The sequence below is a fragment of the Aythya marila genome (assembly GCF_965140915.1).
Source record: "Aythya marila genome assembly, chromosome: 3".
NCBI classification, from domain to species: Eukaryota; Metazoa; Chordata; class Aves; order Anseriformes; family Anatidae; genus Aythya; species Aythya marila.
The window spans coordinates 91,661,990-91,689,585 of NC_139044.1; the positions used below are offsets into that span (position 1 = coordinate 91,661,990).

Here is a 27,596-nt window from a genome sequence, read left to right on the forward strand (position 1 = left end):
ACAACATTTTAAAATTCTTAATTTTGGAAACACTGCTAGAATAGCAAAAGTAGAAATGACAAGAGTCTCTAGTACTCCTCACTGCTTCAGATGAGGAGACATAGCCCAGTGTCAGTGTATCCTGGCCACAAGTAAGGTCTTAGAAGCAAAAAGTTTGATTTTCAAGAGTACATGTCAGGTAAGCTAAAAGGGAGCACGGCTTTGTCTGCCTGTAGGAAGAAAGGGTTTTGAGGTTCTTTGGAGAGTTGGGAAGGAACATCACCAAGTGTAGGTCAGATAGATCACCAGTTCTTTTTTGTATCTCCAAAAAGAAAGGTTGCACAATATTGTCTCATCAACCACAACTCTTTTGCTGTGAGATCACCAGCTTTCATTCATAAGTCAGAGCACAGCTGCGAATCCTCTGAGCCTCTGTGAACATTGTGCTTATTTCTTCTAGGACAGTGAGATGGATTTTTTGCTGTTTTGTTTTGTTTTGTTTTGCTTTTCATCAGGTTGGGTTCAATAAAGTGTGATTTAGGGCTTTCTCACAGTGCCTCTGGAGTGCATTTGGAAAAACCCTGCTGTTGCCATATGACAGGTGGTAGCAATGTGCTGCAGGTTGTGTTCTTCAGAGAGCTGCACTGCCTGACAGGCAGGAACACACGGACTGCAGAGCAAGGTACTCATTGAAATGATGATCAATGGAGGATGTGGCTTTTTAATAGCTTGGGTAGTAAGAGGACAATGCCTTTTCTCCAGGATACTTAACCTTCATAAAGCAGCACATAATGCTATTTCAGGCACTGGCTGCAACTGTTTAAGGAGTGAGGGCACACTGTTGGCCATCCTCTGGCAGGCGGTGATGTATGAAGGGGTGATTGATGAATGATTTGTGATCCTGTATGATTTATGCTAGGGGATTTTTAGATGAATTCCTTGTGCTAGGGCTCCTTGCATCTTGTTGTGTTGCATAAGCAGCAGATCTTAGCTAGGTATACAAAAAGATATTTGATAAATGAGTGTAAAAGAAGCTCCACAAAAGCTATGTTTTCTTTGTCTTCCCTAAAATTTTAGATTTATGGAGTCCTATGTAAAATATATTAGCTTGCATGTTTGGGACATAATTACACCAATCAGAAGAGCAATGTTGCCCTTAGACAAAACAGACAAATATTCCAAAAAATGAGTTATAATTGTATATATTACAGACTTTTTTTAAGCCTTGTTAACCACTTCTATAATGTATGTTACTTATAACTTTTACTTGGACAGCTTCAAATTATGTTTGTTTACAAAGTCTGTCTATTAGTTCTTTTTTCTGCTTACAGGTTTTATTACAGATACTCTCACTGTACACGGGTTAGTCTTTAATAGCAACAGTGTAATTAATGCCATATATTAATAATATAAATAAGCATTGTTCTGTGTAAGATTGTTTTTAGCAATGACAAATTTTACCTTCCTTAAAACAGATACTGTGTGATATTCTCTCTGCACAAGTGATGCTGCCATAGCTACCACCTGTGGAGTTGAACAATTATAGCAGAGAAAGGCTTGCCATAGAAACACTCCAGCAATGAATCACTCCATTCTTCCAGTGCTGCAATTTTTAGTCTAGCATAAATCCAATTGCTGGAACATAGGAAACACATAAATGATACCTTGGCATAAACAGTGTTTTAGATTATACTAGCAGACACAGAATTATATTACACACAGAAAATACATTTAAAGGCAGCCATCCAAGCTACAGAAATTTCTATAGGAAAAGATTTTATGCAGTGCACAGTCTTAGAGGACTCAAGCCAGTTTCTTACAGCTGCAACACAGACTGTTCCTGCTTTCTTTATAATCACAATACAAATTCAATCCCAACTAAGATATTTTGTGTTCAATTGCATTAGCAGAAACCACTGCCAGTGATCCCCTTCCCATAAATACCATTGTGACCTGAATATTATTGCTGTGTGACAAATTAAAATATTAAGAGTACTAACATATTTAAAAACAGCTTTGTCACTCATCTCTGACACCTTAAAAAAGAAATGGTAGTGCAAATACAGAAGGAAGGGGGGATGTAAAAGGAATTTGCTAATGAAATAATTATGATTGCTGATTTTATATTTTAAAGTAATCCAGTAGAAAAAAAAAATGATTAATAAATGCTTATAACCAGCCATGCTTTGTATCAGTTGCAGGTGAAGATCTGATAAGTTGTTATTTCATAGGTGAATCAATACCAAATTGTCCTAACAAATTATGGTGTTACGAGTATGGCATACCACATTTATATAGATCATATATAAAATGTTCTAAGTGAATATCAACAGTCATAATTTCACAAATTACATCCAAAAATTAAAGTGAAAACAAGAAGAAATTCCAGTCTTTCACCTTTTTCTTCGATATACCACACACATACAAATTGATTTCTGACTGTGCACACAAATACAAGATTTGTATTTTGATGTTGGAGACATTTGATTTATAGTACATCCTGCTGTCACACAATATATTTTTGTGTATTAGCTTTTCAAGCCCTTGAGTAAAGAAAGCAACATTTTTTTATTTATTTATTTTTCTTTTCAAACAAGGAACAGGACTTAACATCAAAGAATTCAGGTGTTTTACCAGTTTCTGTAGTTGCTAAGTGGTTTCATGGAGATTTTTGTCTGCATTAAAGCATCTGCTACTGTGCTGAAGATTATGATCCTCATGAAACCAGTCAGCTGGTTCAGACACAAACTGAACATTCACACAGTGGTCTGATGCTTCAACAAGTTAAAAGCTATTGTGTTGGAGATTCAGTCACGGGTAGAATTCGAGAGAAACATGCTCTTTGATGTGAAAGCTGTTTAGTTGTTTGGGGACCTCAACTCCAGGGAACTGCTTCCTAGTCCTGAACCTCTTAAAAAGCCTTTACAAAGCATGTCAGAAAATGGAATCAGTTAACAGAGAAGTTGTTTTTGTTTGATTAATAATTGTATAATTCATTTGGTTAGCAGAGTGCCGTTTGTATTTTTAATTTCTACATATCTGTCTCATAATTCTAGTGCAATTTTTGGTATAGGTCTCAAATAAACTTTAGATTCCAGGCCATGCTCTAAGTTAGTCTTTAAGCACAAGAGTCTTTCAGAATACTTTTGGGAGCATTTTTCACTTCCTCTTTGCAGCTAGCAATGCAAGAGTAAATCTTTTGGTCTGGACTAAGAGCAATCAGTAGGTACCCACCCATGCCTTTGATCAGGGACATAACAGAAACAGTGAGAACTCAGCTTCTAGTTGGTACTCCTGAGTCACTTTTGCTCTTTGTCAATATAATTTTAATATTAAAGTATTAGCAGTCTAGAAGTAGAAAATGAGTACCCCCAAATTATATTTCCAATTGTAATTTTTCCTGCTATATGTTACAGTCTACATCCAAAGCTGTGACTTTTCAGGAGCACCACAGATTTCAGTAGAGCCGTCCTTATTTAACCAACTGAGCCAAGAAGTTTAGGAAAACTCCAAGCACTACTGGCATTATTAGTAAGTCCTTTCGTGTCCAGAAACAGGATGTTTAAATGTCTTCTCCAACCTGTTAGCCAAACTGTTTGAACAGCAAATCATGCTAACTAGCTCTAATGTGTGTTTTACTGGTAGGAGTATTGATATCAAAGGAAGACATTTTTACATCAATTTTGCAGCTGATATGGATTTGGCAACTATGCTTATTATAAGTTGACAGAAGAAAGTAAATAGAAAGGGTTAAAAGGTACTCTATCTTCTGCAGTATGCCTCTGTCTTATTTTTTCTGTGCATTTTTCTTCCATTTTCCTTAGGCACTCTCACTGCCTTTATGTGCTAACTTCAAAACAAAAGTGCGACCACAAGCATCACAGCTCCCTCTGTGCTCATTTCTACAGATACACAAAGGGCATGCCTATAAAACAAAATAAAGAGATAATGGCTGTAGAAAAGGAACAACCAAGATAATTTACATGAAGAGAGAATGCATAGTAATGTCAATACGTGCTAGTAAACTGAGAACATACCCTGCTTTCCCTGACGGATTAGCAGTCAGGATGAAACATCCTGCTATGTTTTTACTACAGCTGGTAACTGTGCTAATTAGATTAAAGTTTGTCTGCATTAGTTTAGCCTGGTATGTCATCCAGCTATGCCAATTTTCAAGAATAGAACATTTCTAACTGTGGTAGTTCTTGCACGTTTGAAAAATGCCAACTCTCAGTTTTAAAGCATTTTATTTCACAGTTTTTAGGGCACCTTATACCCTTCATAATTCATAGTCATCATCCAGAAATGTGTGAAATTCAAAGCTGAGGCAGCAGGCAAAGTAAAAGGTCAACCTACAAGACAGAACTGAAGCTATTGATAAAAACTATATTGTAAAAGTAAATGAAAGCACACAGTGATTGCTGACTTTTGACTTCAATCAGTGTTGTCAGTAGTTCTGGTACTCAGCACTTCTCTTACACTTCTTACATTCAAAAAGTTGTACAAGCTTAGGTAATTAGTCTTTGTAAAAGGCTTGTGCAGTCTGCTATATGTTACCTTTAATTTGCAGTAGGATAATAATTGGTAGACAGGTGAAGATTTGGTCCTTCAAATGTGCTTGCTCCTAATTCTTTTTGTTTTCCATTTTTGTGACCCACTTTTGATGTCACTTAAAGAATGAGCATAATCTGAATTAACTGTAGATATTCAGATAGAACCGTGGGCAGAGGGAAGCTACGAAGTTTTCTTTAACCCTGCACAGCTCAATTATTGTATAAAAAGAAATCCTGTGCTGCGGGGATTTCTTCCAGCTTCTGAGAGCTGGGGCACCCCAAAGAAAGGATGCACAAGGAGACGTGTCTGTGGCTTTCTTCCCCTCTCTTATTCTTGATAGTACAGGAAGACATCTGGAGTACAGTGGGGAAGCAAGTAAATCTCAAAAAGGGAGGAAGAAAGAAACAGAGGCTAGACATCCAAAATGTATGTAATGTATATAAAATACTTTGTTTAATATGTTATGTTTTAAATCATATTTGCTGTGATGTGTAGGCAGAAGGAACAAGGGACTACTTTTCACTAGCCACTGTGCAAACACAGAGAATATTTGACCACAAATGCTTACTGCTTTGAGGCATGGTTTGTAGGGAGGAAACCTTCTCTTATGTCACATGAAAGAATCAGAAGAAAACAGCAAGCTCCCAGATAGATAGATAGCCAACATAAATAAATACAGTTAAAAATGAGAAATCACACACAAGCTTTGAATAATCAAACAGGAGAGATATGGTGACCTCATTAATGTTAAAATATTATTGGAAAAGTATTATTGTGTTACACTGTTGCATGCATATTTTGAAATTATCTCTTTTTTAATTATTATTATTTTTATTTTTAATATAGAAACAGGAAGTTCAGAGGCTGAGGTGAAACTAGAATAACTTGAGATTGTACCTAGGATTAAAAAGAAGGTTGTCCAATTGAATATACATGAGGTATTGGGAAGTAATTGTGTGAACAGCACCATTTGCTGTGAGAACAGTGAAAATTCGAAGCCTAACTTACACTTTTGTGTGAATTCCTACCAATTCCTGGCTCCAAGCCTTGTACATAGACCAAACCTCTAAGAAAGTACTGATGATGAACTGCTTATGGTTAGAAATGTTTTTCAAACACAAAAGGTAATGGGTGCTAAATGGATAAGAAAATGCTGAGCCACTGATTATTGGAGTTACAAATTGGTAGAAGAACTAGAGACACAGCACTGAAGAGGTGGTTATGAAAACTTCTTTCCATAAATTGAATTCACAGTGGGCTGGATAGAGTTTGCATAAATAAAAAAAATCTGGTTTAGAATCAGAAAAAATTGTTAGGAAGAAACTGAGAAAGAAAGCATAATGAACACTGGATTTACACAAATTATACCTCTTTCTACAGTCTGCTGTTTCTGGATTTAGATTAAACCCTTTATAGTTCAAAAGTATTATGCTGTGAATTTAAAATAAATGCTGTTATTTTACAAATTATTCACAGTTTTGTTCGTCAATTTTGTTATTATCCATCTCACAATCAGTGTAACAAACTATAGTTGCTCTGTGAAGAAACATTGAAACCTTTGAAATTACTAAATTACATAGTTCTACAAACTATAAATTCATCTAATGTTGCAGTGATTAATGGTTTTGTGCTAAAAGATTTCTTCAAAATTCTAACAGAAATGATTAATAGTATACAATGCTACTTTAATGAAAACAGGGCAAGAAGCAATATGATACATGCTAATGTTCAGCGTTACTGTTTTGGATACAGTGCTGGTGAGTCTGCTTGCAAGTTGTAAATATATTGAAGCAAAGGTTGATTAGGGCACTGCTGGGAGTGATTGCAAACTTGCTGTCATAGAAGAATTATGAGAGATTTTCAAAGGACAAATAGGAGTTATGCAGTTTTTTGCTTTCATGTGTTGGAGATCTGTCTGCTACTTTGTCTACTTTGTCCTGTCTGTGTTCCATAAAGTGCTAGTTTTTAATTATCAAAATCATTGCCTTTCAGCATTTTTTTTCATTTGAATTTTCATAAATACATTTTAGCAGATGATAAAATCTATTTAACATTTGTCCCATACAACCCAAGGACAGGAAAGAATTGAAAAGTCTGAGGAGACTGGGGAAGGGCTAATACATGTAAGTCTCACCAACATGATTTCAGTATTTCACCAACATGATGTAAGTAACACCAACATGAATTCAGTGAACTTTCTGAAGCTTAGGTATCATTTCAGGAGTGTATTCTTGTTTGAGGAAGGTCATATATACTTAAAAATGATAAGATTGAGCAGATGCTTGTTGTTATTTGCCTGAGATGGATTAAGCATCTGTTTAATTAAATTTCTTAATTTGATTTTATAATTATTTTTTTTTTTCATTTGAGCTGAACGATTTTATATGCAAGAGTCTCTTGTATATTGGCAGCAGGCAAAGAAAGTGCTGAAACCTTTTTGTCACTCCTTTTCTCCATTTTGAAGTGAAAATGGATCCTTCCCACTCTAATACTTTTAACATGGATCAAAGAATTTGGAGATACAGCTTAAGTGTGAGATCTGCAGTAGAATCAGGGGCCATTTAGTCCATGCGAGAACCAGCATAACAGTGAGAGTAAACCTGCCTCAAACAAAATTTAGAGCAAAACCTTTTTTTCATGAGTGCACCCAACCAATCTGGAAGTATTTTTCCTAGGAGTTTTCAAAAGCAATTTTGTTCACAAGTGATTTAGACTTGGTTTAAAGAGAGCTTGTCAGTAGTTGTTTATACAAAGAGAAACAGTTTAGAAAGTACTTTCAGTGAAAGGAAAGGAAATTTAAAGTGAATCACCAGAGCTTGCAGAATAATAATTCCTGATAGGGGAAAAAGGATTCAAAACAGTAAAGCTAACAAAAGCACTCAGATCTAGAGAAGATACCATAATTGAGGAAACCTGGCTGAAAGTACCAAAGCAGCAGGAAAGCTGAATTGATTTTTGGAGCTGTATAATACAAGGAAAGATTGGCAGATATATTATATACTAGAAAATCACCTGCTGTGCACAAGGAAGAAATGCCTCTTTTATGTATTGTCCTTTGATATTTTTAAGATTATTGATGGGATACGGTTATCCTTCTGGTTGCAATGAGTTTCTGTGGATTTGTCTATTACACAAAGCTTTCAGAAGAAGAACCTAATCACTTTTACATTATCCAAGTATTTTCTAAAAGAAGATTTAACAAGTCTTTGCATGAAGTGTAATTCAAATTAAACTGGCAAAGTACGATGCTCCTTTAAGTTTCCTTTTTTTTTTTTTTTTTTTTTTTAATGGCAGTGGTAATAAATAATGGTAATAACTTTAAAATAAATGGAATTATATCTATTATTTATTAACTGAAGTAGCTTGGGAAGCTGTTTCCTTCAATTTTTATATCTTTATCTCAGATAATATAGTGATAGCAGTAAAAGAACTTGCATCATTAAATATTGAACCCACTACAACAAGCATTTTTTAAAATTCTTACTTTAGCACTGTCATGATTAAAGGGTGTTGCGTACATTCACTTTCAGGGAAGCCCTCTCACATACAGGTAGGCAAATGGCACATGCAGTGCTTTCAGTGGGGATCACAGAACACTTGTGGGCTCTGTAAGTAGTGGTATTCCACCTTTATAGATGGAAGAAACACAGGCCTATAGGAGACTGTAGTGTGCTTTGGAGAACCACACCACTGCATCACCGTAGTATAAATGATGTCTGTGATACGTTATACAGAGGAATTGTAATATTGTTTTCAAAAAGGGAATTAGTTTAAAAGTCAAAAACTGTAATTAGATACCGCTGTGACACAGTATTATCACGTTATAATAATTTCCTCTGCATTGTGCAAAATTTAAAAACACTAAGCTATCAAAAACTGTGTTGTCATCCCAAAGGTGGCACTCTTTGTTTGAAAATCAAAACTTTGATTTCATTAACTCAGAGCACTGAGTTAATTCATTAGCTCAGAGCACTGATGATTCCAGTAAAGATTCAAGGGGAAGAATTTTTATTACTGAATTACCAATGTCGTGTCAGATCTTGCACATGCTTCTTGATGATTTTCTTTCCAAGCCAAGGTCTACCTCAAAGATCAAAGAAATATTTTAACATGGGAAATGGTAATGAAAAGTATACCCCTTACCATTTCAGAAGAGGACTGTAAGAAGGTGGGAGAACAGTTCATCTTCCCTACGCATGCTACTTCATATACCGTAAGGCTGGTGACATGAGGTGACAGTGCCCTAGAAGTGTTGCTCTTGTCTCTTCCACTCCATTTCCATGGTATTTCTCTCTTCTCCCATTTTCTCTCATTCATTGTGACATTCCTCCTTCATACAATTCTGGATGCTTGTTTTGTTCTTTATATACTTCAGGAGTAGCCCGAGTTTAAAATCTGGGGCTTTTTTTTATGTATATAATATATACCATCTCTGTCTGATTTTCTTTTGAGGACTGCATCTGTAAATCTCTGTCTATATTAGCAGATAATGCAGTTCAATAGGAGTAGTTTTACAGGGCACCTAAGTGCTGAGGACAACATCCTTACTACACCTTGTTTCAAGGAGCTTTAACACACACAATCTGGTCTGGCCCCATGCTATGGACGCCCATTAGCAGCTGGAGTACCTGAAGTGTGAGACAGTCTTATGGGTTGGGTTCATCTGAAATGGAGTTCATGTATTCTTCAGATCACTCCAAAGCATTTCAAATAGGGACAACAAAGAGATTAGCTTCAAAATCACTTTCTGGATCTGAACAGAAACACAAATGTAGACATGAAACATTTCTGCAAAACATTCTAAATTTCTTTCCAATTTTGCAGCCTCAAAATTCTGGTATTTTCCACAGTGTTTCTATTGGGCAATATTTGTACATTCAGCCCACATTTATCCAATGACTTTTTCTAGGAGCCATTATAGGTGTATGGTATAAGCAAAAGATACTACTATTCAGATTTGCTGCCCCTTTTCATTCTCTTCATGCATTTATAAAGAATGGCAGGATACCATGAAATTGTGAAAACCACCTGGGAGAAGCGAACTCCCTAGTCATTGAAGCATTTTTGTGCTCTTTCCAGCTGAAATTAATTCAGCAGAATATAAGGGACCTTGTCCTTTTTGAAACCAAGTACAGAAACAGACTGCTTCGAGAGAGAATAATAAGTCATTTGGGATTTTGTATTTCAGTACACTAATTCTTGTGAATTGGTTGTAATATTTATTCAGTGTGATTAACACTGAATAAACAAAATAAACACAAAGCTTGAAAATATCAAGCTATTATTTTGGAGAACTTTTTAAAAACTGTTTTCTTTGCCTCATTGGGAATCACCCTTCTTTGTCATTAGGGTTATTATATTTTGTTATTATATTTACTGTTGATGTAAATGGTAAAACAGTATTGTTTTAAAAACAGTAAAATGTTAGGACATTTCTCATTTTTATAATAATAAATACATTCCTCACCATTTTTGGTGAGTCTTGTTATTTTTAATCATCTGTACAGCACTAAAAATAAGACTACAGAAGAAATGACAAATATTGATATACATAGTTCAATAAAACAATATATTACATTTCTTTTTTTTTAAAGGTGAAGACTAAAGTCTCTGTATTTTGGCAGTCAGCAGTGATGATCTTTCTTCTCCTCTACAAACAAACACACACATTTGATGACTGATTTTAGAGAAGATCATCAAAGTCAATTGTAGATTTCCAGGAATAATTCAGTTTATTGTTGCTTTTTCAATTAGCTAAACTATGTAATGATGATATTGAAACAGCTGAAAGCAGGCTTTTTGATGCTGCACAAGTGAAGGCATCCCAGTACCTCATTTACATTCCTGTCCCAGTGTCTGCAGCAGATCTATAAATAGAATAGGCTACACACAGAAATTTATTATTGCAGCTGATAGCAATTTTCTTTTGCAAAGGTGTCTGGAGGCATTATTCATGAGATTCATTCTGGTAGACTTTCCAGCTGAGATTCTCGCTCCCCAGAACTGCGGGTGGTCAGTTTAGAAATATACTAATCAACTGCTATGCACAGGCTGTCACAAGGCTCCCTTATTTCCTTTAAAAAAAAAAATGCAGCAGTTCTCTCAGAGCCAGATTATTTTCTCTAACCTGATTGCATGGATACTGTAAGCAGCGGACACATTTTTAAAAATCACATTTGTTTCGTATATCACCACTGAAATTCCTAATGATTATACTATTATCAGGAAAAATAAAATGGCTGTGGTTTGACATAGCTCACATCATGTCTTCTGCATTCATACCCGTGGGCACATGTGACCTTATCAAGTATAAGACATGTTTCTGTTCAATACTGAAGATGTGTAGTAATCACATAAACTGACCTATCTAGCTGTCATCTGATTTCAGACATAAAACAAGGGGAAAATCAAATAAAGCCTTTAATGAAATGATATTTATACCAAGTGGTAGACAGGAATGCCTTACACTCCATGTATTCCTATTTGATTTTTATTTCCAGACTGTATCTGCCACTGTGCTGTCCTTGCATACTAAAAAGATACTTCATAAAAACAGAATATGCACATTCTTACCCCTTGAGACTTATTGGCACTTATTTTTTCCCTTGTCTATTCTAATATTTTTTTCATAGTTGAGAACATAAGATATATGAAAGCAGAGATATTTCCTGTTTATTCTGGTTCACTTTCAATATAATCACCACTGTAAGTATTCATATTTCAGTTTTCCTTTACTGTGTTATCAAGACCTGTAGGTAATACCTGAATGTACAAATGGTTTGCAAAGTAAACTAGTACCTTTGAATATCTTGTTTTTCCTTCTTTCCTTTTTTTCTGAGACATGATAGAAGAGATATTTTTCTTTAGCTGTTATTTTGACCATGTTATGAAAGCAGCAGCACAAATAACTAACGAGACTCATCAGAAAAAGTCATGTGTCTTACCATGAAAGGAAAACTAAATTAAAATATAAAACAAAAAAGAACCTGTCAACTCAAGTCACGCAGAAAACATTCTGACATCTCCAATGCCAGGTACACAAGAAAGAAAAAACAGGAGGACAAATACAAAGAAATATATTACACTCATAAGTCAAATGTCACTGATTTTCTGTGAGAATAAAACCCATCCTTTCTCAAATATGTTTACATTTTTTGTTTTGTTTTTAATTTAAATTTTCCAGTGATGCAGAAAATTGGTTTTGTGAATGCCCTAAACCCTACTCTGGAAAGCTCTGCCAGTTCATGACTTGTGATAAAAATCCATGTGGAAACGGAGCTACATGTTTTCCAAAGTCCGGGCGAGATGCTGTTTGCCTTTGTCCATATGGAAGATCTGGCATCCTCTGCAGTGATGGTAAGAACTGTATGCTTCATCTTTCTTACAACAATGTTTTTATCATTCACAGAAGTTGTGGTAAGAAACAAGTTAAATACTTTGAAGACAAAACACTGTAAGTGACCACTTCCCCACTTTCATTGTTTCCTACCCAATGCCCAGTCCCAAGCAAAGAATGCCTGAGCTGAGCACCTGCTCTGCATGTTGTTTCATAAAACAGGAAGGGAGACAGAAAAATCACAAAATGATAGAAAATGTTGGAAAATGCCTCCAAGATCATCTGGCCCAACTATACCCCTACCGATATCACCCACTAAACCATGTCCCTAAGCACCAGGTCCAACCTTTCCTTGAATACCTCCAGGGATGGCGAGTTGTGTTCTAGGCCCTTCACCAGCTTCAAAGCCCTTCTCTGGACATGCTCCAGGGCCTCATTGTCCTTCTGGTACTGAGGGGCCCATAACTGAGTAGACAAGCCAGGAAATACGGGGTAGTGGCTGATGTTTTAGTAATTTGCCTTAGGAAAACCTGAGAAAAATATTTGACTGAGAACTTCTTTGGACAAAAAATTTTCTCCTGTAGTTTAATTTTGCTGTACTTAGGGAAGCATGACTTTGTACATGTTGTATATAAAAAGATTATATAAACAGTACTGTCTGGGTTATAAAGATACTACCAGGTGTTACAATGTGATGAATTTCTCAGGTCAGAAAGAACAAATTAAAAATGTAATGACAAGTAATGATTGACAGATCTGCATATAGAAAATAATTCCTGATTCTGAGCTGATTCAGAAGTGCATTTGAAATGCTTTTCAAAATTAATATGAGGTAATGTTCAGGTCAGATCAAAGGATTGCATTGTCTTTTTCATCATATCACAAATGTTTACCTCTTATTTAAAATGTCAATTAGAAGAAATTTCCATACTTTTCAGTAGAACTTTTAGGTTTTATCCATCATTTAATTTCACCCTGACACTTGATAGCCAATAGTAAGTGTGTAGATAAGTGTAGAAAATGTATTGGTATTTTTCTGTCTGGAGTATTGGGACTTCATGTGCTGGGGTTAGTGTATGGGTATCACTTAGCCCTTGATAGATTTCTTTTCTTCTACACACTTCTCTAATTGGTCTTTGAGCCCGTATAAATTTGATATACAACATCTTGCAACAAATGACTCCAGATGTACATGTGTAGCATGCGCAGAAGTACTGCCATGTATTTGCTTGCATGTGTCAATTGCAATGACACATTGCAATGCATCCAATGACCTTAATGTGTCAAGATTTGTGTCAGAACAGATCTTTTAAACTTGTTCCCTGTTTTGTGAATGTTCCCTGTTAACTTTATGCATGCCTTTCCTGATTTTAGGCATCCTCATTATAAGCCTCACAAAATGATTTCTAAAGAATCCAGACTGTTTCCTTAGTCTTGGTACACCAGCCAGGCTGTATCCAGACTGCCTACTCTGTTCCTTTTCAGTTCTACTGCATCCTTTTTAAGATGAGGGTCCAGAGGTGACCTCAATATTCAAGGTGTGATAATGCCACAGTGTTTGATATTTTTCTGTCAAAAGGACTATGTCTTTTTCTTAATCATTTCTTGTACTCTATTTCTTTTTATAAGTATGCTGAGGTTTTCACAAAACCACCTATTAAAACTCCTAAAACTCTTCTTCCTTTGCTGACAGCAAGTTCAGAGCACACCATTCTATGTGTCAGGCTAGGACTGTTTCTGTCATCTGCCTCAATTTACTAGGTTCTTCCACAACTCTTTGTAGTCAGCTGTCTCTAGTGTAAACTGAAAATACACAAATTCATGAGTTTGGTTAGACTACAAACCTAAAGCATATGAAAGCACAGAAAGGATGAAATTTTATTATGTGAAAAGGGAAAACTTTTTCTGGAGCATCACTATAAGAAAGAAAAATGGGGGAGAAAAAAATAACTTAGTAGGTCAGAGTATAAATCTTTTAGGGTGAATAAGTCTGCAACAAAAAATTATTGAAACATGAAAAATTATTCCACCAAGCTCTGTCTTAAGAGTTTAGAAGGAACAGAAATAAAGTAAGCACAGATACAAATCTTGTTAAGTTGCTCTGAAAGTTAAAATGAGCTGCAAAAGGTCTTTTGGTCACATAAACTAAAACTGAACAAAGAGGTGAGAAACACAATGCAGTGAATGCTGGGTACAGCCTTAGGAATAGTGCTAGCAAAACCAAAGCTATACATTTGGTGTGGCATTTGAAGATAATGATAGATTGCCTAATTACAATTGTGGAACAATATAAATTGCATTAGAAACAGAAGCCAACTTTAATTGTTTACTCTAACAAAATGAGTGGCCCAGATAATAAATTTATTAGAAAGAAATGGTCCATAAAATTTAAAGACTAGATGCATGCATATTTATTTTTCTCCTGTTCAAGACACAGAAATAACATTGTCTCTACTATTGAGATTAGTCACCAAATTCATGCTACTTTGTGTCTGAAACTGAAGAAAAGCTGTTTCTCCTAGCTATTTATCAAATAATTGATGGTCTTCATCAATGTTGATGAACCTATCATGTTTAAACCCTAGTATGTTTATTTGTCACTAGATATTATTTACAAAAGACAAAGTAAAAGGAACTCAAGATGTTGACAGAGCCACAAATGAGCCCACTGCTACAGGTCTTGCCTGTGTCAGAGTTTCAAGTGCTACCAGTTAAATTAAGTCACACTAAGAACAACATGAAACTTTACAGATATGTAAGAGAATATGATAATAAAACTGTTGTCACCATTGGGGGGGGGGGAGAGAAAAACTGGCATGTGTTAAAAATACATCATTTAATGTGGAACGCGCAGCATTCTAAAAGTGAGAAAACTATATGGCATTATACAAATGACAAACAAGGCAAAAACTTAAAGATGGAGGGTAACTTTTATTAGACTAACCTATATAATATGGAGAAGATAGACAAGCTCCTGGGGCTAACAAGCACTTTTCAGTCTCTGAAGGAGATGAAGCATACTGCAATCTAACCAGGCTGGGAACAATTGCTCTGTGTTTATCTTAGTTACATTATAATAGTTCAGAAATCAAGAAAAGCTTTCTAAAAGCATGTCCATTTTTCCAAATATAAAAATAGTAAGATGCATTATCTGTCACTACACATCTTTCCTTGCTTTTATCACTAGATGACCACGTTACTCTGACTGCACGTTGACCATTACATATTGAAATCTCTCTCATGAAGCCACATAGATAAGGTGTAATGGGTCAGTGGGTGGGAGGACGATAATATGGGAAGACATGAACACTAAATTGCAATTACATAAAATCACTAGGCTCCTTTCAAGCTTCTTAATATAAAGGTACCCAGCTCTACTCTCTATCACCAGTTTTAGAAGCACTTCACTGCTGTTTGTTGGGGAACTGGGCTGGATCCAGCAGCCTGGTAGAGGTGAGGCTGCTGCAGCTCCATGACCCAGGTCCAACCTGTACCAACGCACCGCACATGTTCCCAGCTGCATACACACAAAGAGCACACATATACACCCCACATGGACATATATACCTGTCCAGCCACACAAACCACAGATGGACACTTAGAGCACTCACACAAAGAGAACACCAAAGGTCCCATCTTGCTCCCCAGTCTGGCTAAGCACAATGGAGGTCTGGTAGTGAGAATAAATAAAGAGATGGTACAAAATGGATCTCATCAGTGAGAATAAATAAAGAGATGGTACAAAATGGATCCTCTCAACAGCTGGGCTCACACCCTCAGTCTGCCCGGTAGCTGCCCATGGATCCCAGTCTCCCCAGTTGCTGGCACCTGGGTATACAAGCCCCCCCCCCCCCCCCCAAGAGCTGGCTGGGACTTCCCTGTGGTCTCTCTTTTGGGGGAGATGCACCTGGATCCCACAATGTGTCCCATGCCCCCAGGCAGCAATCCCCCTCAGTCCAAAAGCCACTCCAGCATCATGGTTGGTGCCATGATTAGACACTGGGGCTGAGGCTCTCCTGGGACAGTCCAGACAGGGTGCCCCTTCCTCTGGAGCCTGATATGGTTTTCCACCTGCCTTTGGGCTCTGTGCATCTGTGGGCTTGTGGAGATGAGCCTGTGGTGGGCTGATGGCTCTTGTGATGGGCCACGGGTATCTGGGGTGGAGTGTTAATTGAGTTCCACCACCAGCTGGTGCCTCTGTGCTGCTTTCTGGGGTCACGGGCAAGCTTTTATGACATAACCTAAGACTATTGATTTCTGGTGTTAAAAGCCCTCATGAAAAAAAATGATGCCTGAAAGAGGATTGTAGTCACTGGAATAAAAAATGGAAAATATTTAGCAATTTACATCACCAATATACAATAATTTGGAACAGAGACGATGTCTGCATGAGCAGCTTGACTCAGTCTCTGAAGTAACTTAGTTTTTTTAAGCTGTACATGAAGGGATCTAGAGCATTTAAACCAAAACCAGTTATTGCTAGTAGATTTGTATAAAAGCAGCCAAAATTCAAGTCCTGGTCTGATAAATTTCCTTTTACATTTAATTTAGTAAAAACTGGCTTACACTGTGTTTCTTGCAGATTGTAAATGAAAGTGTCTGTATCTTCCTACTCTGGTGTTTAGGATCACACTGGTGAATGAAAGTGCTTGCAAATCTTACCATTTCGGACCAATGAACACACATTCTCCAACAGCGCTAAGAACATTTTTTTTCTGTGAAACTATTTTTAAAATACCTCCTATATATTTATTTTTTTTTACTTTCAAAAGTTGGTCAGGAAGATGTATCAACAACTCATTATGGAAACAAATGAGGATTAGGTTAGAACTAGAATGGGCTGTCACCTGGAGAGATTTATCATTTCATAAGATCTGATCTAAATGAAAAATTGCAGTCCTTCCTCCACTCAGGGAGAAAGCCTGAGCTCAAACATGTCCATACTTCAACTCTTTTAAAATAGAAGAGAATTCTAATTATAAAAATTTAAATATAAATGTGGCCAAATTACTAAGGTTAATATGAAATGCAAGTCAAGTATTTTCAGTTAGCCTAAACTATTAAAAATACTTGTCAAACTAAAGAGAGTTCACCATTCTTGTACATCAAAAAAAAAAAAAAACTTCAGTTGCTACGATCTCAGTCGCCAGCCTTTCCTTCTCTTTCTTCTCTTTCTCTTTCTCTTTCTCTTTCTCTTTCTCTTTCTCTTTCTCTTTCTCTTTCTCTTTCTCTTTCTCTTTCTCTTTCTCTTTCTCTTTCTCTTTCTCTTTCTCTTTCTCTTTCTCTTTCTCTTTCTCTTTCTTTCTCTTTCTCTTTCTCTCTCTCTTTCTCTCTCTCTTTCTCTCTCTCTTTCTCTTTCTCTTTCTCTCTCTCTTTCTCTTTCTCTTTCTCTTTCTCTTTCTCTTTCTCTTTCTCTTTCTCTTTCTCTTTCTCTTTCTCTTTCTCTTTCTCTTTCTCTTTCTCTTTCTCTTTCATCTCTTTTCCTTTTCCTTTTCCAACACCTGCAGTCATGTACAATCTGGGGTCATTCCCTGGCTCATACAGGAACCTGATATGGTCTGTAAAATATGAGCTCCATATGTTTGAAATAAAGTAAGAAATTCAAATATAAAAAAAAATCAGAAACCATAAAGAGGAAATATCCAGGTGTCACTCTACTGCTGAGTTGTGATAGCCTCATAAATGCTCATGGAAAAACATGAAATACAAATGGTTCATTCACCAGGAATGGAAATGAACACCTGGAGTTCTCAACCCTTGATGTGGTTAATTATATATTACACAAGAAATTAGACCCTTCTGAAAAGCTGTTGGTCATAATAGGAAGCATTTTATGCTTCAGGAGTCAAGGGCAAGCACTTTGTATACTCAGAGATTAGTTTAAAAGAAAGAGAAGCATTTCAATGGAGTGCGCATTGCAAAGATGAGTAATTGTGTAAACTGCAGTCTTTTAGACCAAACTGCGGAGTTTATTTTAGTTTTGCTTTGTGAAGGTATAACTGTGACAAGATCAAATAGAATCCTAACTGTGACATTGTGTTTGATGAACACACACTGAAAAGGGCTGTGCCCAGCATGTATTCACAGCACTCTGTAAGTATGTTCATTGCAACACATTTCTGAGCAACATTTATGGTAATGTTTGCCAGTCCAGAGGGTCTGGCCTGTGTTTTCTGTAGGATGTATTCCCTCATGTATAAAATTCATTTCGAACTGCTGAAGTGGGAATAGCCACTTGCTCCAAACTCTGTGGAGTGAAAATCAGCCTGCAAGTGAAGTGTTCTCTGCAGCTATGTTTGTCACACAATGTCACCTTCAGAGCTTTTTACATCTGCAGACTAAATTGTGCAGTTCAGTGACGATGGATGCCCAAGGGGAATTTCCTCAGATAAAAAAAAATGCCTCACAAGGTCTTGGTCAGTGGTAAGAGACTTTGGGGAATGCTGATCAGGATTTCTTTTCTCCTGTTCAAGTGAATTTATTTTCTGGATCATTATCTGGGCCTTAATTTCCCTCTTTCCTTCCCTCCAAAGTAAGGTATGTCATAAAAATTGTACAAAACACACATGCACACAGTCACATGCACACACTTGATGTCACTGTTCTGTTACCAGTTTTTCAGTTTCATCCTTGAGCAGTGAAATCAGTTTTGTATCAAATCTCAGCTTCCACTTAGAAGTGAAAAAATTACTACTCCATAGAGTTACAGAAATAAGCTAAGCTAATAGGGCCCATGGGCTCCATAACAATACCACATAACTATACCACTGATCCCACAAAACAGATAAAATGAATGCTTGAGATATTTTTCTTGGAGGGGAGCACACACCTGAATTTGCCGTTATGTGGATCACTAACTCCTCATACAATAGTCTTCCAGACATCGTGGGTCATCTAATACACCCTTGAACTCCCAGTTGGCACAGCTCCTCCCTGCAGCTCAGGCCACCCTTACCTTTACCTCCTTGCATTTCACAGAGCTTCTGGTAAGGAAAGTGGGTTGATTGTTAAAGAAAACCGTTTTTTACGTAGAATAAATATCGGCTTAACTTGCTCATCTCACCTCTCCTTCACAAGTTTTGCTGTATCTGTTACCTGTTTGTACAACAAGCCTTCTCTCTCATTTCCACTGTTGGTCCCTGAGTACCTCCCTGTCCTCCCTAACCCTCTACTTCTTTCCAGGCACAAAGGACGGGGGAGTTGTAGCAGAAAGTTTGTCTTCCCTTCACCTGTCAGCCAGCAATCCCTGATTTGATACCTTGTAATGTAATGCCATGCACAGAAAGAGGTTCCTACCTCAGAGGTACCTGCACAGAGGTACCTTCCCTGTGCCAGAGGTCTGCATGCAAATTTGTATTTAAAATCGGCCATTGTGAATATATATTGATTTATAGAAATTGATTTGTAATTTGCTTTGCTTTGTTAAGCCAGCCACTTTCATTAGGAGCATAGCTTGTCAATTAAACACCTGTCCTTTTTGCTGCCTCCTTAGAAACATGATGAGTAAGAGTATGAACAGACCAGCAGCACTTAAAATGTTTTTGTAAACTCAGCAAAGGGAATATTTTTCTCTCTGTTCATTCATATTTCTATGCTCAGGAGCAAGATTTTGTTTACTAAAAGCTGTACTGCAAACCAGCAAAAGGAATGATGGCTGCAGAATTTCATGACAACAAAGGACACATTTCTGAAGACTTTTATACATCTTAGAAGGCTGGAAAATATGTTTACCAGTTATTCCCATTTCAATATTGTCTTCTCAAGTATGTGAGTTGTTTTTTAGGAGAATTGATTAATACTCATCCCCAAATGTATATGGCTGCTCATCCTGGAGCCAGGCACTCAGCTGATAACTGTTCAGAGATTGTCAATTATAATGTAAAGAATTGGCTTCTCTGATTGTAATTCTACAGTCTGAAGTCTTCACCTCTTTTTTATCCCATTCATCTGTCTTGTTTTTTACAATGAATTGTAAAGCTGTGGTCGAAGATGTATTGGCAGTGAATGCTGAAAGGAACATTTATTTTAACTCATAACAGAAAATTCAAAGATAATGAAACCATTTTTCTCTTTCTTCCTTGTCACTTTATTCTCTCCTCTTTGTTAAGATTTTTTTCAAACTATACTTGCTTTTTTCACCTCCCACTTTTGTATTCACCTCTGATGTGATGTACAGTCCTAGGGAAGTAGGTAGCCAACCGTATTTATATATTTATATAATGGGATAATTTGTCATTATTTGTTTGTGAGTCAATGGGACATATCATACCTTATTACCTGTTTGGTACTGGGAATGCAGAATAGGACAGTGATAAATGGCATAAGACTGACAGAGAGACACAGGATGGGATCAAGGACAAAAAAAGTTGATAAAAGGCTTCAAGTTCTCTGTCAGAGCTGTTTGTGTTTTAGGCACAGTTAATTTGGAGTGTGGCTTTGCATGGCTCATAAGAATAGCCTTTGGGACACAACTCTGTGCTTTATAACTTCATACTGTATACTGCAAAAGCAAAAGTGTGGGAATCTGGCTTGGATGGTGGCTAGGCAGGAAAAGGAAAATAACAATGGAGCCCAATGGAGACAGCTGTGCCCTCTGCTCTTCCTTCAGCAATAAGTCTTTTGAAAATAACATTTTGAAGGACTATTTCTCAAGGAAAAGAGGGCTTCAAGATTACACAATTTTCTACCTTGGCTCCATACATTTATAATAAAAAAAATAGAGAATAAAAGGAAAAGGTGGAGTTATATTACTTGATGTGAATTTACCATCTACTGTGTTTTTCATATAGTTGTGGGTTTTTTGTTTGTTGCATTTTTAAGTTAAAAATATGTAAGAGTATTGCAAAGTAGTCTGTTTTAAATTTAGACTAACGAAGGTCGTTGTATGAAAGATATCTCAAAGACTGAACATTTTACACCAATACATATTTACCGTAACCTTTCAGGTTTTGATGTGATTGGATAAAGACCTGTTGATAAATAACACTTAGTGCAGAGAAGAATCATGATTTAAAATGTGGCATAAAACTGTAAGCAACCACCCAGAAACAGATAAAACATGGATAAGTATCTTCTGACAAGTTAGATTTATTAGATTAGCTTGAAATGCAAGCTTTTGACTCAGGATTAATTAACATATCTAAATACTTTTTACCCTTCAGAGATCACCATAGGGAGGACTGTTTATGAACACTTGCTGCGTGTACCTGCCTGCTAAAGATAGGGTAGTTAATTAGACACTGCAGCTCACTTTTAGTAGGTGTCAGAAACTGCTCCAACACTGTGGAGAAAACTGTGAGGAACTAAAACAAAATAACTTATAATGGTTTTCACAAAATATGCCTGTGAGCATAATGCTATGGTTTCCTTGTGTGGTATTTCTTCGTCTGGTGACTACATGCCTGATGTAAGTATAGGTCTATACAATGGTTGTGCACCACTTCAGGTAGCATTCAGGTACTGTGCACACAGGGGAGAGAACAGGCACGGAGGGGAGCAAGGGTGGGATGTGAGGGCTGTTTGACAAGTTCAGGTAGTCCTTCTACTACCCAACAATAAAGGAGGGTAGTCTAATCAGGGAGTTATTTGAAATTCCCCAAACTTGTCAGTGTATCTGATTTCCTCATCCAGAGGAGAGGCCATGCCCTGCTGCCTGTTGGCCTCTCTGATAACCAGGGTTATGCAAATTTTACACTTAGCCCAATATTAATGAATCACTGGATTTACTGTTGTTTTGACCTGGGTATTTGTACTACAGATTTTTGTTTGTTTCTGTGCTGCTATTCTGAGATAAATTGTTTATCCTAAAAGCCATTGGTTGGTGGTGTCTGTTATTGTATCCAGAAGCTCTAGCACAGCAGGAATGCCTTAAGCGCCTACATGCTGGATATGTTATTGAGAGTACTTCACAGCCCCAGAAAAATGCACGGTTACACTCAGAACTGGGCAAAAAGGCCATAAAGGGATTTAATTATCATAGAATCATTATGGTTGGAAAAGACCTCTGAGATCATCTAGTCCAACCTTTAACCTAGTACTGACAAGATGATGAGAGGAGATGTTCATGTAGCCAAAAGATGCAAATTAAGAAAATTATATCTTGTCAGGGATTTTGAAAGGTGCTGGGCTCAGACATCCAGGGTAAGAAACTGAAAAGCTCAATATGCAAAGAATGCTTAGTGGCTGTGCTCTAGCCTGGTGTTTAGACATCTATACTCAGTTCTTCAGTCCACTTCAGCCATTGTGTGTCACTTTGAACACATAATTTAGTTTCTGAGTGTCCTACAGTTCCAATTCTTTAAAACCAGAGGGGGAAAAAAAAAAAAAAAGTTTCCTTATTTCACAGAGAACTACTTCAGAATTTCTCAATCATTCATCATTCAGTTTTACGATAATAGGTACCAAAAACAAAGGAGATGCGGGCTGGGAGGTAGTTGCAGGATACAGAGAAGGTAGTCTTCATCCCACCTAACTTTAGAGGTCTATAATACTCTTCTCTGACTTACTGCCCAAGGCTGTTTATGTGCTTGGTGGGGTCAAATTAGCATTTTAGAATGCTATTCACCTGACCTACTTAAGTGATGTTTTTTAGATGAAAGAAACTGCATCCTAAGTGTGCTTAATGTTTCTACCAACAAAACATACAACCTGGGGTAGCCAGCTGTTACGTGGACATCTGTAGCGTAGATGCCCTCAAGTGGTCAGATCACTGCCACCCATGGTGTACTTGTGCACATTGCTTCTAACAGGTGGGAGGCTTAGGACCTAGATGTCTCTTTCCTATTGTAAATAAATATTAAATAAAATAGAAGTAGGCAAGTAATACTGTGAAATTAAAAAAGTATAACAAATATTAAATGCCAATGATTTATTGTTTATTTTGACATAGAAACAATTATTACATACCAGATTTATTATTTGTTTATTTATTTTTGTAAGAGTGCATAAGTTATGATGCCATGTAAGCCTTCTCTTTATGAAGAACATGAAAGTAAAGTTCAATTCTTATACTCAAGTAGTGGGTACCCAAAGTGTAGGTGAAATTGCAGTGTAGTTAAGGTCTGAACCAGAATGTTTATCGTGATTTGGATTGAAGAAAGAGCTCCCATCTTCTTCCCCTGAATAGATGTTTGTTCAGGGTACATCCATGTTAAAGGTCATGGATGTAAGCCATTCATTAAAGGTCCTGTCAGAAATAGCTGTCCTGCCTTCAAGAACTCTTAAGTAATGTGTCACATTGACATTCTCTGATACATCTGCTTTGGTGTGGTCTTCCCCCTTTGCACAGTGTTTTTCAAAACATGTCACTTCTATCGAGGTGTTTCTAACTTGACTATCACTGAGGCATCCATTAAACTTTGAACTGATATTTCTAAGAAGTATTTTAAACCTATTTGACAATGTCTGTCAAGGTTTTGACATTTGATGGCACATGGGTTGTAATTCTTGTTTAAATTACCAAAGAGATATGATATGTTCTTTGTTGTGAGTAAGATGTTTGAAAGAAAGGGAGGAAGGGAGGAAAGGAGGGAGGGAGGGAGGGAGGGAGGGAGGGAGGGAGGAAGGAAGGAAGGAAGGAAGGAAGGAAGGAAGGAAGGAAGGAAGGAAGGAAGGAAGGAAGGAGGGAAGGAAGGAAGAGGAAGGAAGGAAGGAAGGAAGAGGAAGGAAGGAAGGAAGGAAGGAAGGAAGGAAGGAAGGAAGGAAGGAAGGAAGGAAGGAAGGAAGGAAGGAAGGAAGGAAGGAAGGAAGGAAGGAAGAAAAAGAAAGAAAGAAAGAAAGAAAGAAAGAAAGAAAGAAAGAAAGAAAGAAAGAAAGAAAGAAAGAAAGAAAGAAAGAAAGAAAGAAAGAAAAAGTTAGTTCATGTTAAAGGAGCAATCTGTCATAGCTTCCTGAGAAGAAAAAAAATGGAGAACTTGATCTGTCCTCAGCCACGTGGAGGTAGTCTGAGGAAATACTAGTGGACTGCAGCCAACACCAGATTTAAATATGAGAGTTGTGTTTCTTCTTCAAATTCACATGACTCATAAAGATCTAAGACCTGAGGTTATGTTCAATGAGACTATGTTGAGAAGAACAAAATCGTTGCCAGTTTTGTTGTAATTAGGACAAAACAACCATTTCATATGGAAATTTCCTGGCTCCTGTTTGAAATCACAGAACAAGGCATAATGTGAAGTAGTGCTTAATAAATGGGACAGTACACACTGTTTTTCTGCAGACTTGAATTTTGTGCCATAAAAGGTTTTCTGTGGCTACATCTGCACCTTTTGTCAGGTTCAGATAATAAAGTAATCAGTGTCAATGTGGCAAATTTCCCAGGTTGCAAATTTAGAAGTAGATTCCACAAACTAGAGGTGGTGATATAATTTGCACAATTACATTTGACTGTTTCTCCCAAACTGTAAGTATTTTGGGCTAGATGTTTAAAGCTATTTAGGCTAACGTAGATTTACTTGGGGAAGATTATAATTCTTGACCAGGATTTCCCAATCTGGTTTATACATGGTGCTCCTATGCATTTCTTCCTCCCCCAATCCGTCCTACCGCCATCATTAGTAAAGCTAGATCCAGCCACATTTGGTGCTCGTATCAGTTGTGTATTGGTGTTCAAATCTTTAAAATCTAGCCCCACACTCAGCCTTCCAGGATTAAGCTCAGCTATTCTGCCTTTCTATCCTGTTTTTCACTAAATCATACTGTCAATATGAGCATTATGTTATCTTTGCTCTGGGCGCTGACTGCAACAATTGACAGCAGCCTGGATATTTGGCTCCAGCAGGAAGTCCCTGATGCCATGTAGGTGCTTGAACCAGAACTCTACCAACTGTTTACCAGTACAGATATATGTGTACAGACTTGATTTTATTTGCATTTTATCTGCTTTTTTAATTCTACCATTTTTTACCATATAAAGTATAAACTTCTGCATCACAAAACTGGTACGTTTTTTAATGAAATTGTAACTTTCACTGCTTTTGAGGAAGCAGCAGCTGGCAAACTATTTTATAAAGCTGCATGCTTTGTTTGGTCAATGCCCAACAAGTTTTTATTAAATTGATCCTTAATAATAATAATAATGTTAAATAACTTGTCCGTACTGTAAAGTTACGTTTTATATTCCAAATTCGTCGATATTCAAAAATTTCAAAGGGTATAGGAAATAGTGTGAAACAATATAATTCATATAGGTCCTATTCACAGCACTGTAAACTCATCATATTATGATGATTATTTCTATTACTTCTCCACATGTGAAGAATTACTATTCCTTAACTGATTCAGTATATCCCTGTACTTATTTTCACTGGGATGTGTGTAGGATGGCATTTCTTTAACAGGAGAATTTATTTGTGTGTTTTCTTTTGTCTGTCTGAGCTCTGAGTAAATATTGCAGTGTATTTCAGTTTATAACAATACTATGTAGAGACCAGGAGATGGCAGTAGTTGCCAGTAATTTAGTTGTAAAAGTAGGACTGTGTAAAATTAAAGGAAAAATTGAGCTATGTCTGCATGTATGTAAAATATTACAGCATATCAATTTATTGGTATTATTTATTATGTTTTAATTTTAGAACAGACTATTAAATACAAATTGCAAATATGTATGTTAAAGAATTTGCCCTAACACTGAATTTCTGTTTCTTTTAAACAGTTATTAGTATTAGCCAGCCCAGTTTCAGTGGCACAGATGCTTTTGGGTATACTTCATTCCTAGCTTATTCTACAATCCCAAATATCACCTTCTACTATGAATTCCGCTTGAAATTTCAGTTGGTAAATCACCACTCAGCTTTACAAGATAACCTGATATTTTTCACTGGACAAAAGGGCCAAGGTAAGCTTTACTATTGTTACATATTCTTACAGACTTTTTCTTGATTCTTTTCATGATATAATTTCATTAGGAAGAAAATAATCTCTTCAATACTTTATAGCTTTGTAAACACAGTTAACAATCAGGGTTTTGGTGGTGGTGGTAGTAGTTTTTTTATTGTTCTTTTTTTCTTCTTCCATAGAGAAGAAGTGTAACTTAACTTTAATTACTGGAAACAGTTAATCTGATGCTCGAGGTAGCAGATTTCTGAACAAAATATATAGAAACTAAAAGATTAAGATTCTCTTTTCAGTCACAAACATTTAATTGTTGATTACATTTATTTATCAATTACATTATTGATTACATTGATTTGGTGGCCATTTTTGAAACATGCTGCCTCAAATCTTCTAACATGGACTCTCACTTTATTGGAAAATCAGTTCATCTGTCTGACATGTCACAGCCACCCTGTCATTTTTTCTTCCTGTGTCCTCAAACAACCTGCCAGAGGAACGGCCATGAATTGCTGCTGTTATCACAGTGGCTGCACTTCCATGGTCCACAGGACTGAAATACAGCCCTGTGGCAGTGAGAATTGGACTCTGTGTTCTTTATGTGAAATACCAGACCCTAACCTTGACATCCCTCAATGCAAGTTAACCCAAGGTAGCTATAAGTTCCGCTGGAATCTGTACAGCAAGGTATTCAACTTGGTCTCAATAACACAGCTGAGAAGTGGGTTATATATATCTGTTTACAATGCATGGACTAAGATTTTAACAACGTTTTACGTATATCTGCACAGCAGCCCACTGTAGTAGGCTGACACAGCCTCAGCACTGAAATGGGGTAAAATATTACTATTTGTGTTTTGTCCATTTTAGCATCACTGTCTAAACAGGACCCGCAATACTGATGAAAGTTAGAAAAAACATTAATAAACTGTTAATGCAGATATTCAGCAGTCAGGGCAGAAACTACTTAATAGATCATTGGAAACATATTACTTATCTTTACCATAGCTGTTTCTGCAATTTGAATTAAGTTTTGGATTTAGAGCTGATGCATATTGTTGAAGCCTATAAGGGAGGTTTGGTGATGTGCCTTTTTGCCTAATTTACATACACATTGCACAAAATTACTCCAGTATATCACAGCAATAAGATACGGGGTGTCCTCAATTTACTGCGTTAATTCATTTGGGGCTTTTTTTAGTCTTGTTTTCTGTTGTTTCTTAATAACTGAAGTTCCTGTACATTCTGTGGCAGACAGCGGAGTTAGCCCATTGCAATGCAAACCTCAGGTTGGCTTGGCAGTTTACATATCTGTGATGTAATTAAGCTGGTTACTTTTCATTTGGGAAGATCCTGTCAGATGTAGTTAGTGCAGCTCTGTTGATCAACTGGACTTCACTGTGCCATGATACCTTGGCACAGCACATGGACAAACAACCACAAGCTGATTTACTTAATTTATTGAGTTGGTTATCCAAATTAGCTTAATACAAATATTAAACCACTGGAAGTTTATTAAATACAAAACTTTGCTTTGCCTCTTTGTGTGAATCTGGCTTTTCTATTTTCCTTTTTTTTTTTTTCTCCTTTTTTTTTTTTCCCCAAAAATTTAGTGAAAATTTAGGGTGGTGCTGCTAACTGAATTATATTGAACAACATTTTGATTACATCCAAGTCTACCACTGGTGCCACATTTACTTCCATAACATTCCCTGGTTTATTCCCTGGCAGCTTTTCCTTTCACTTACTAATTATTTATTGTTGCAGATAGAGGAAATTTTGTCTTTTTCAGCTAACCAATTAGAGATGGTACATGGAGTCATCATTGCCAAAACGTTTCCATCCAGTCATTCAGAAAGCAGTTTTCAGAAACTAGTGTCCCCATTATTAAATTTTA

General features: G+C 36.7%; 1 protein-coding gene across 1 annotated transcript in view; it reads left to right on the forward strand.

The window, feature by feature from the left end:
• EYS (eyes shut homolog) overlaps positions 1-27,596 on the forward strand; it is a gene marked incomplete at its 5' end in the record, with an annotated part of 718,160 nt that overhangs the window by 647,729 nt on the left and 42,835 nt on the right. Inside the window, 2 exons of the mRNA XM_082756672.1 lie at positions 11,717-11,889; positions 25,521-25,703. Of these exons, the coding sequence (XP_082612798.1) occupies positions 11,717-11,889; positions 25,521-25,703 (356 nt within the window). The remainder of the gene's footprint in view (positions 1-11,716; positions 11,890-25,520; positions 25,704-27,596) is intronic.